Source organism: Choloepus didactylus, chromosome 11, assembly GCF_015220235.1.
Source record: "Choloepus didactylus isolate mChoDid1 chromosome 11, mChoDid1.pri, whole genome shotgun sequence".
Taxonomy (NCBI): Eukaryota; Metazoa; Chordata; class Mammalia; order Pilosa; family Megalonychidae; genus Choloepus; species Choloepus didactylus.
In genome coordinates, this window is record NC_051317.1 from 18,987,096 (window position 1) to 18,998,521 (window position 11,426).

The window sequence follows — 11,426 nt, forward strand, 5'->3', positions numbered from 1 at the left end:
TAATAATCCATATGAATTTATAACAATGCCCAATAAATGTATATAATACACCTTTTAGCTGGTATAAATGTAAGAGCCATGGAGATGGCTTCTCTGAAGCTGGAGAGAGGCAGGGGCACCTATAGCACGGGTCCAGAAGACAGGGGCCAGGGGAGGTAGAAGATAAGGTGGGCTGGAGGGGGAAGAGGGTGCTGGGAGATTGAGAACATGTTGCCATCAGGTGGTGGGCATAGATCAATACTCCCCCATGGATTTCAGGCATCCAAGCCAGCCAGCCTTGCCTGCCCCAGGACACAGATGCCAAACCCTGAGCTCAGGGACACCAGCCTGGTCATAAGGACCGAGCCCAGGCCTCTAATTCCCAGCCTCTCCTGATCTGGTTCTGGGAGTGAAGCCACGAGCTGTGGCACCCTTCTTTTTCTGATGGCCCAGCTCTAGGGAAATAGGTTTAGAACCACATTGCCTTTTCATAGGTGAAGAACCCATGGCCCAGAGAAGGAATGGGACTTGCCCATGTCACCCAGCAAGTTGGGGGCAGAAGGCCCAGCCTGCCTGGCACATGATTCAGGTTGTACCCACTGTGCCACGCTGTCTTCCTCGCCCAGCAGTGACTCTCTACCTTTTGAGGGCTTCTGGGGGCAGCAGCTGTGGATCCCAACTGCCTGGTATGAGTCCCAACTCTGCCACTTCCTGACTGTGTGACCTCAGGCAGGAGGCTTAACCTCTCTGTGCGCACTCAATACACGGTGGGAACACTGTCCCTATCCTCATTGTCATGATCTTGAACACCATCCGGGGATATGCAGGGGTGCTCCTCGCAGGGTGCTCACCTGCTTTGCACAAGGCCTCGGGGAGGGATCATAAAGGCAGGGCCGAGTTCTGGCTTCTGGGTGATCTTGGGGACATCTGGTCCCTGGCTGGAACAACGGGGTCCGTTTTATTCATTTCTGTTGTACCCCTAGAGTCATGACACTCCTCCCACAAACACGCCCAAGCAAATTGCAAGGTTATGCATGGCAGTATTATTTACAAGGAAACAGTAAGAATTTGGAAACAATCTCAGGGTTCTCTCACGCAGCTTAAAAATAAAGGATTAACAGCCCCAAACTGGAAACAATCCAAATGTCCATCCACCGGTGAATGGATACACAAGCGGGGTCCTTCCACACGTGGAATGTTCCTCAGCAGTAAAAAGAAATGAACCAGTAGAAACTCGACAACAGGGACCTCAAAACCATTAAGCCGAGTGAGAGAAGCCTTGCCCCAAAGAGTACGTACCATGTGATTCCATTTATGTGAATTCTAAAAAAGGGAAGTCTATAGGGAGAGAAAACAGATCAGTGCTTGCCTGGGCTCTGGCATGGGGACAGGAGATCGGTTGCAAAGGGGCCCGAGGGAACTTTTTGGCATAATGGGAATGTTCCAGAACTTGATTGTGGCGGTGGTTACATGATTATATAATTTCTGAAATTCACTGAACTATACCTTGAAAATGGGTATGTTTTCTTGTATGTAAATTATACTACAATGAAGTTGATTTAAAAAAAAATGAAGATGCACCGATACAAGGAAAACTCTGAAAAATAGAAGCAAGTTGTGTAATAACACTGATGACACTAATTTTATTGAAAAGTCACTGGGGGCAGGCCTTGGGCTAACTGCCACGTGTTATTTTAATTAATCTTGACAAATAAAACAAATCTTGATGTTTGATGCAAAACTGAGGCTCAGAGATATTAAGTAACTTGTGTGGGTACGAAGCCAAGCAGCCAGGCATTCGGGACCGGGACACACTCTGAGCCACCACACTGTGCCCTATTATATGATACACTTCAGTAAACAGTATTCAGTAAATAATTCTGTAAATATATAACAGAAATGTTAGCCTATGTGTAGAGAAAAAAATCTGGGGAAATAACCAAACTGGGCTCAGGGATAATGTCTGGGAGTGGATTTACTGGAGGGTGGCACTTTCACTTTCAGTACCGTCTATTCCCGTAAGGCTCAAATGTCTTGTAACATGCCTGAATCACCTTCGTAATCAGCGAAAGCAATACAGATTTTAAAAAGTACTAAAAATGTTCCTGTCTTTTATCTCCTCTGCCCAGGACCTGGGCTCTCTCTCCCCACGGTTCCCTCTTCCGGACGGAGGCTACGTGCCTGACAGCCCAAAGCCCAGGCCCAGAGTCCCGGCCCAGAACCTTGAGCCCCTCTGATAAAGGCCCAGGCTGGCCAAGCCCCGTATCAGGCCCGAGCAGCCCCTGCAGCCCCATCCATCTGGTTCCTCCAGGGAGGGTGGGCCCTGTCCCAGGAATCAGCAGGTTCCAGGACAGTGGAGATAACAGGAGCTGCAGGGGGTAAGGGGGAGGTGGGGAGGACCAGCCAGGTCAGGGTCTATGGCAAGAAGTGGGCATCTTTGCCTGGGCCTGGGAGTTGGGATGGTGAGCCAGGGATGTTGGCAGGGTTCTCCCCAGTGGACAGACTAGACCTCTGAGAGCCAGAGAAGGTGTGACCTGCCCAGTCTACATTTGTGCACCTGGCTGTGTCTGCTGTGTGGCCCTGGGGACATGTCATTCCCTCTCTGATCCTCAGTGTTCCCACCTATAAAATAAGTGTGCTGTTCAGGTGGCCCTTGGGAATTCTTGGTTCCAGCCTGGTGCTTTTTCAGGAAGTATTTTGGGCCCTGAGACCATCCCTGGGAGTTCCCAGTGCATGGGGAGACAGCAGGATGGGAGAGAAGTCCCCTGCCCCCAGGCCCAATCCCCAAGTAGATCTGTAGAGATCCAACAACACATTCATGCCCCTGAGCACATGTGCACATGCCCACCTGGGCATGCACAGGTCTGCAGGCCCGAAGGACAGGACAGACCACCCCGGGCCAGGCCAAGACTTGTTTACATGGCCAAAGGTCCGATGCCGCCTGCCAGGGAGGGCCTCGGCTGGTGAGAGTCTGCAGCTGTGTCCCCAGCTCACAGATAACATGTGCCCTGGGGATTGGGTGGACAGCCCCAAGAGAGGGTGAGGCAGAAACAACATCCAGTTGCCCTCTCCAGTGGACCCCTGCCAGCTTCGCTGCAATGGACCCTACAGGGTGCCTGTGGGTCCTGCCAGGGATGGTTCCACCTCCCCTGAAGGTCTAGGATTGCCCTCAAGGGAGAGAGGTCCATGCAGAGCCAGTTAGTCTGGTGTCTGAGTCTCTCCCCACTCTGTACTGTTGACTGTCTCCTTTATGCCATTGGGTGCTCTTGCCACCCTGAACCTCAGTCTCTTCTTCTATCAAGTGAGGAATGACAGTTCCTACCCCAGAGGGTGTTACGAGAAATGAGCAAGCTAAGGCACAGAGCAGTGTCAGGGGAGTGAAGAGGAATCCATGACACACTCCAATCTCCATTTTTAGGGATAGCTCTGTCTTCTAGAACCGCCTCTACTCCCACTGGAAAGAAAATTAGAGATCTGACAAAGTCTTGTCTGTCTCCAACAGCTTTCTCCTCCTCCAGTATTTCCCAACTGTTTTCCAGACAACCACACTGCCCCACATAATCAAATATGCACACCTTCTGTATCAACGAGAAGGGACACACATAACCCTGGGGGCTTCTAATCTGGTTGTGGTGATGGGACTTGTACAGGAGATCTTTAAGAAGTGGCACATTTTAAATGTGTGTATACCCTGCGCATACACAGAGGGGTTACACTAGGCCAGTATACTGGCTGGGGAAGGGACCCTAGACATTTTCTTCTTTCATCTCTCCCTCCAGGGACACTCTTGGTCTCGCAAACTCTGACTACTCACCTGCAAGAATGGGGGAAGTTCATTTCATTTTATGGTAGCTCAGTCTATTGCCAAAATAATGACCAAAATTTTCTTTATATTAAACTGGCAAAAACTGTAAACACTGGTAAGTCCAATGCTGGCAATGTCATGAGGAAACACTGTCGGCGAGGATGAAAGTGGATACATCCCCCCCAGGAGGGTGGTTGGCATCTCTTAAACACACAGTGTGTTTCCCACAACCCAGGGATCACACTCCTGGGAATCCACTGCACAAAATGCTAGTGCAGAGGCCTGCTCACGGATGCTTATGGAAACATCTTCGTAAAAGTACAAAATTTAAAGTAATTCGAATGTCTAGCCACAGACGGCTGATCACCTAGACATTTTATGATCCAATCACACTGTGGAATACTATGCAGCTGCCAAAAGGCATGAGCTCCCTTGGAAAAATTTACAAGATTCATTGGCAGATGAAAGAAGCAAGTCAAAGAACAGTACGGTCAAAATTTTGGAAACACATGCAAAAACACAGCATCTCTATTTTTCTCTATACATATGTATAGCCACACAGCTATATCGGTATGGATACCTTCTAGAAGAATTCACTCCATATAACTAACTTCATTCATGCCATTTTCTGGCTGTGTGACTTTGGGAATAAACAACTCCAAGCCTCACTTTTCTCCTTTGTAAGTTAGTAATGGCAAACTTCATAGGGTTGTTATGAGCATTAATATAACTAATTCTTGTAAATCATTTGGCACATAAGAAACATTCCATAAATATTTGTGGAAATAATGCAGGAATAAGAGGCTCAGTTTTCAGCTAAGCTTTATGTAGCGCAGGCATGTCCACCTGTCTTTGCTGCCATCTGGTGGTCAAAAGTGAGAACTGCATGTAGGGCTGCTTGCCTTCCCCCTTTTACTCCTTTATGGCCAAGAGCCCACAAACTGTCAGGCACACACAGGGCATGTGCCTTCCATTTGGAGAAGTCTTGGAGGCCTCAGCCTGTTCTCGGGCTTCTATGAACCTCAAGAACAGGGGTAATAACTGAACCTATCCCACAAGGTGTTAGGGTAAAATGCAATAATTCTTGTAAAGCATTTAACACTGGCCCTGGCATGAAAGAATGCTCTAGAAATGGTAATTATTGGTATTTACACATTATCTCACTTAAGAAAAAATGGTATACCCATTTCACGGTCGAGGAACTTGAGGCTCAGAGAAGTCAAAGTAACTTGCCCAAGGCCACTTAGCTAAAACGAGGAAGGGCTGAGAATTGTCAATTAACAAATTCCATTCCAGACCTACAGAATCAGAGTCCCGGGAGGGTGGGGCCTGGAATTAGGGTTTAAATAAACTCAGGTGATGCTAATGATCATGGAAGTTTGATGACCACTGTCCCAGACTTACCATATGGATAGGATTTAAAACTCTTCACAGTTGCCTACCTGATGGAGACGCTGAGGAAACAAGTGAACAGATAAAAGCCCTTCAGTCTCTGTCGTTCCAGCTCTTCTCCCTAAAGGGAAAATTACAAAGAAGGATTACAAAGAAGGAAGCACAGGGATCCCAAAGGCTGGTTTGATTTGAGGAGTCCAGAATGAGCGAAACTGCTGTGCCTGTATGAACTATTTTCTCGGGCCACTGATGCTTGACAGTGGGCATAGCGGTTGCCAGGCATGTCTGCTCCAGAACACGGAAGAAACCCGCCAATCTTCTTCCTGTTCACACCAGAAACAAACAGTCCTATTTTCAAATAGCAACACCTGCCAGGATGTCCAAAAGGCTTGGCCCCCATTTACAGCAAAAAATCCCAGAAGATTACCACTGTGTGAAACACCTGGAACCACCACAGCTATTCTGCGCTGATGACCAAATCTCACTTTGTATCAAGTGTTTCCTGTCCCAAGAGCACAAGAATCACATGGTGTATGGAGGAGAAGAGGCTGCTGTGAATTACAGGAAGTTATTCCAGGAGATATTAAACACATCGAAGGAGAAACTTGAAGTAGCTAAAAGGATATTGGCTGATAAGCAAGAAAGAATGGTGATGATTCAGGGCTACAGATGAGAAGATGATAAATATTTGTGGTTAACCTGTTACGTTTAACCCAAGGGCTGTCATATCTTTATCTATGGTGAAGGGAGAGGAGCAGAATTTTAAAGAGATGACTGAGTCTGAAATATAGGATAAGGTTCCGGCTGTTGAATGAAGAGAATGAGATGGACCTTTTGAGACTGCAAGGATGTTTATTCAACCTGAATATGAGAGGAGCCAGTATGAATCACCTGATCGGGTTTTCCAGAAAGCTAGGAAACGCTACAGTGATAAACAATTTGGGAAGAGAGAGAACATGAATAAACTGAAGGAGACACTGAAGCAGTAATACCTCACTCCTTTCCAAAGAAAATCTTGCATTCTGGAACAGTGTTGAAGCAGATTTGCCACATTCTTCTCTAGCTCTGTGGTGATCCTTTGGAGGCTGCTGATCTGTTCAGAGACCCTGACTTCACTCCCCTTCAGTTTATTCCTAAGAGATATTGGTCTGTAGTTTCTGTTCTTGTTGGTGTCTCTGTCTGGCTTTGGTATGAAGGTGATGGTAGTACATCATTGTGAACATAATTAGCAGCACTGAAATATATATCTGAATATGATGAAAAGGGGGAAATGTTAGATAGTATATATGTGATAGAATAAAAATGTTTTAAAAATCCATGGAACTACACTACACAAACAATAAGCCCCAAGTTACACCATGGACTCTAGTTAATAGTACCATTATAAAAATGTGCTATCATGAATTGTAACAAATGTTCCACACCAACGCAAGGTGTTGGTGGTAGGGTGGTATATGGGAATCCTGTATTTTAAGCCTGATTGTTTTTTTTGTTTTTTTTTTTCCTAGTTTTACATTAATGTTTTATTATCAGCTTCTATATTAGATCCTCTGATCTTATTTACATTTACTATGAAATTTCTATTAGCCTGTGAACTCAAAGGCACTCAATTCAGAGGTTATAAAGTCCTGAGCTTAAATAGGAAATAGGATTCCCAACTAAAATTTGAACATAAATAATTATAAAGATTAGAGAATATGAAAATGTTTAAACTGTAATATCTGGTACATAAATAATTCATGACCTATTAACGTTGTACAGAATGTCAAAGAAAAGACCATGTAAGGCAAATGAAAATCCCCATAAAATCAAACTGATTTTTATCCCTATTCAAGTTCATTTAAAGGTCTGAAGCTGATTTTTTTGTTGTTGTTGTTAAAATCCTAGGAAAGTTAAAGAAAAAGCAAAATCAAATAGTATGAAAATGTTAAAACAAAAGGTCCTCAGTTTAGTTTCCAACACCATAAGAAAGTAGTTAACCACTGAAAACAAGTATCAATTGGGAGGATATTAAAATAGGAGGAATCATAATGAGCAATTCAAAAAATTAAAGGACAGCTGGCTTTTAAATGCACCAACACAAAGAGCATTTAGAATTGGCTGTTCAAATTATCCCATTAGCATTCTTTTAAGTCAAATAAAAAGTTTACAGATGATAACTGAGGTTCTCACTAACATTAGATATGGTAAAAGTTTAAGCTAAAAATAAAATTTGTATTTGGTTGCCAAAAGGTAGAATTTACCTACAGCAATTTCCTACTGATGATAAATCAAAAGCATGAGTCGACATCTTTATAACATAAATGGTTTAACAGATTTTTCTTGGCTTTAAAATGTTCTTTTTTCATATATGCATAGAAATATAAAGAGGATAAGAATAGTCTTCTGCATTATCTGCTACAGTTTATAAGGCTTTGTCATTGTTAGTCACCTTGGATGTGAGTATTGTTAGGGCCATTCAATTAAAGCTGGCTCCAAAAGTTTTCAAAGTGCTACTGTTTCCACCTGATGAGATCCTTAGTTTTCTGGATTTTCTGGGTGATGATTATTTTCAGTTCTCTTTTCTGACGATATATACAGGAAGTTGCAACAGATATATAAAGGGAAGATCAGAAGCCTGCTGTCCAAATTCATCACCACTTGCTCCTGATCCTTCTCAAGAGTGAGTATTTGATATCCAGTTGTTCTACTACATATTAGTTTCCCATTATTATCAAAAGAGGCCAAACGTAATCTAAAAGCTATGCTCCTTTGAGGTTGTAAACTGACAGATCCGCTACATGGCTGATTCAGTGTATTGCGTTTGAAAATGATGTATCGATTGGTATAAGTTACAAGTAGGTCAAAGCCGAAGTTAAAACCTGTCCACCGCCAGCAGTATTCACCATCTTTGGCAAGCTTTCTACCACACCTCATACTATTTCCTTCTAATTCTTCTTTATTGATTTCTTGAGGCCCCACCTCACTGTCTTGTTCTGCCCGGAGCATAGCAAGCCACTGCTGTTTATACACAGAAGATAGCCACTCTGAAGGTATTAGAGAATCTTGTTCAATAATTCTTGCAGAGGCCAGGTCACTGATAATATACTGTAACCTTAAATGTCTGAATACTGGCACAAATGGTTTTCCTTGCTCGGTTTCAAGGAAGGTCGTACCTTCAAAATCCTTTTTCCACTTAGAAAACCACACATCTGTTTCAGTCAAAAGCTGTTTTAAAGATCCATTCCAAGAAGGCACAAGTTGAAGGAACATCCACTTTTTAAGAGCTGTGTATACATCCATTTCCACTTGCATTACAAATAAGTTAGAGGAACTGATGAGCTGTTTCATGACACTTATACTGAGTTCTTTAAAAAGTTCAACATTCTGGTGAGTCATCAAATTGTTTAGAAGCCATTCAAGGCACTTTTTCTTTACAGAATCTAATCCATAGGTCCCTGCTGATGTATAATAGCCACATACAGTTTTCACATTAATTGTTTCCTTCATTGTCTCACCACATTGCTGTATTAAACCATCCAACTGCAGCATACAAGCTGCTGCCAAAATGGCAATAACTCAACTGGGCTTTATTAAGACGTCATCTCTATACAGTGAACCAAACGCAACCTGCAATGCTTCTATATCAATATTCTGGTCAGGAATCTCCAATTCAATAATATTCATGCTGGATTCTTTCCAAGAACCACTGAACATACTAGAAAAGTAGCCAGATTGACATAAATATATTTTGTGTAAGCTCCACTCTTCTCCTAGAGCACAAATCTTAATGTCACTATTTTCACCCTTCAAAAACAATGTTTGATAAATATATTTGGATGTACTCTTTAATTTTTTCCTTCGCGGGGTGCTGAGGAGCCGCTGCTGCTCGTCCCCTTCCTCTTCATCCTCGTCCGTCTCGGAGTCGGGGTGGCAGGAGCAGAAGGCCCCGCTGCTCCGCTTGCGCTTGAGGCTGCCAGGGCAGTAACAGAAGCCGTGGCCCGCCGCGTCGCCGCCAGCCCCTGGCCTCCGGGCCGAGCCCCCCCGCCCCGGAACCCGGCTCCTGCTGGACTCGGGCTCCCCCGCGGTGGCGGCGCAGCACTCGGCTGCTCAGCGAGCCCATAGGCGACGGCTCCCCGGGACTTCAGGGAGCGCACCTCAGGGAGCCCAGCGGAGAGGGTCTCCCGCCATGGCCGGGCCGCCGCCGGCCTCCACCCAGCCCAGGTGCCTACACGGCCACCTTCTCACGCGCAGCACCGACGGTTGCAGCGGCCGATACCGCCTCCATCCTCCGCCCCGCCCGCAGCGTCTCCAAGCCTGATTGTTTCAGAAACCTACAAATTCTCTAGCAAGAAAAGTAAAAAATAAAAATAAAAATAAAAAAGAGGGGGGGCTGAGATCAGAATCCAGTTCTGTCCGGGGCTACCTCTCTACCCTTGAGATACCATCTCCTGCGCCCATCTGAAAAAGTTTTACCACATCTGGGATCTAAATTTTGGATTTCACAAACCAGGGACATTTTAAAATACCCTGATGTATTGATTATCTATTGTTGTATAACAAAGTAACCCCAAACCTAATGACTTAAAACATCACACATTTACTATTTCATAGTTTCTGTGTTCTGGAACCTGGGCCTAGCTTATCTGGGTCCTAAGCTTCGGGGTCTCCCACAGGCTGCATTCAAGGTGTTGGCTGGGCAGGGCACTTGTTGAGTGAGTGCCTCCTGAAATTTTGTGCCTTAGGCGTCCGGATTGCCTCACCCAGGTTCCAACCCAGCAAGTGGGCTGCAGTAATCTTAAGGCTCAACTGGGGAACTTATCTGCTTCCATGCTCAATTGTCGATTGTAGGCAGGATTCAGTTCCGGGAGGACTGCTGGCCTGAGGCCACCCTTAGCTACTTGCTACATGGACCCCTCCAACGTGGCAGTTTGCTCTATCAAAGTGTGCAAGCCAAGATGGCAAGAGGGAGAGTCTGCTAGCAAGACGGAAGCTACAGTCTTGTAATCTAGTCACAGAACTGACATCCCATCACCTTCGCTATGTTCTATTCATCAGAAGCGAGTCGCCAGTCCCAGCCCACACTCTTGAGGAGGGCTTGGATACTGGGAGGGGGGGATCACGGTAGGCCACTTTAGAATCTTCCTGCTACAATGGAGTTGCCAATTTTTTATTTTGCCAAACCCAGAACACGTAGAAAACCAACTCCTACCGTGATTACCATCTTTTGTAAAAGAGTTGGACATCTAAACAACTACATACAAAGAGATAATTTCAGAATAGAGATAGCCCTTGTACTGAATAAATGTAGCTCTATGAGAAACTCCCTGTGCTGTCTTAGAGTTTCTCATTTCGCAGCATTCTGGCGCAGGGAAAGCCCTGGGAATCTCCCCGCCGGCAGCAGGACTGCACACCAGCCAGACGGAAGCAAAGAGAGAAGGTTATGGGGCTGGGGTCGCCCATCACAGTACCCAGCAGCCCACCCCGCCCCCCAAAATGGCCGAATGAATGAATAAATGAGCAAATACGTGAATGAGAAGCCCTATGCGGAAGTGTCACATTTATCCTCAACTTCCAGACAAGGAAACCTGACTTCCCAAGGTTAAGTGATGGGTCTAAGGTTTCAGGTCTAGAAAGGAGCTTAATTTTTGTAGGGAGCTTTACTCACCACAAATCACTTCCACATCCGTTTGCTAAACTGATAGTCTAACAGCCCCCCGCGGTCGGAAGAGGCTCACTTTCAGAGAGGTGTAAACAAGTCCAGAGAGGTTAAGCAAGCTGCTCAGAGTGACTCCGCAGGACCATGGGGAAACCGACTTAGAGGGGGCCCACGGAGGGTCAAAACGAAAGCAGCGAGCAGCTCCTGAGCCGGAACCACGCGCCGGCTCCGAGCAGGAAGAGTTTCTTTCGATTCTCGGAGTAAACCTGGGAGGGCGGAGCCAGGAAGCGCTTTCCAACCTCTCACCCCGGAGGGCCTGAGCGCTGCGCGGGGTCCTGGCCGAGGTCACCCACGGCGGCAGGAGGCCCACCTGGGGCTTAGAAGGCGGGATCGCCTGAGTCGAAAGCCGGGCTCTCGCTCCCTATCGCCGGGGAGACTGAGGCGCCGTAGGAGGAGGCGCTTTCCTGGAGGCGCGTGGCCCGTCGCCCGGCCCCGGAGTCACGATTCAGGAGCTTGTGCCCCTTACCACGCGGCCGAGGACTGCCAGCTGTCCTCATCCCTCCAAAAGAGGGGCCAGAGGTGACCCTGCAGCAGGCGGCAGGCCGGGTAAAC

At 46.1% G+C, this 11,426-nt stretch overlaps 1 protein-coding gene, 1 long non-coding RNA gene and 1 pseudogene across 2 annotated transcripts; 1 reads left to right on the forward strand and 2 right to left on the reverse strand.

Annotated features, from left to right (window-relative positions):
* Positions 1-263: 263 nt before the first annotated feature.
* LOC119506227 lies at positions 264-11,107 on the reverse strand. Its single transcript, XR_005210949.1, has 3 exons — positions 10,824-11,107; positions 5,227-5,297; positions 264-917 (listed from the first exon to the last, which is right to left on the reverse strand). It is a non-coding gene; the product is annotated as an uncharacterized LOC119506227 (long non-coding RNA).
* On the forward strand, positions 5,162-6,397 carry LOC119506226 (annotated as a pseudogene).
* On the reverse strand, positions 7,503-9,278 carry LOC119506224 (germ cell-less protein-like 1). Its single transcript, XM_037799208.1, is given in 2 exon segments — positions 7,503-9,199; positions 9,201-9,278. Coding segments are annotated over 2 exon segments (1,584 nt in total). The 3' UTR covers positions 7,503-7,693.
* Positions 11,108-11,426: the final 319 nt, after the last annotated feature.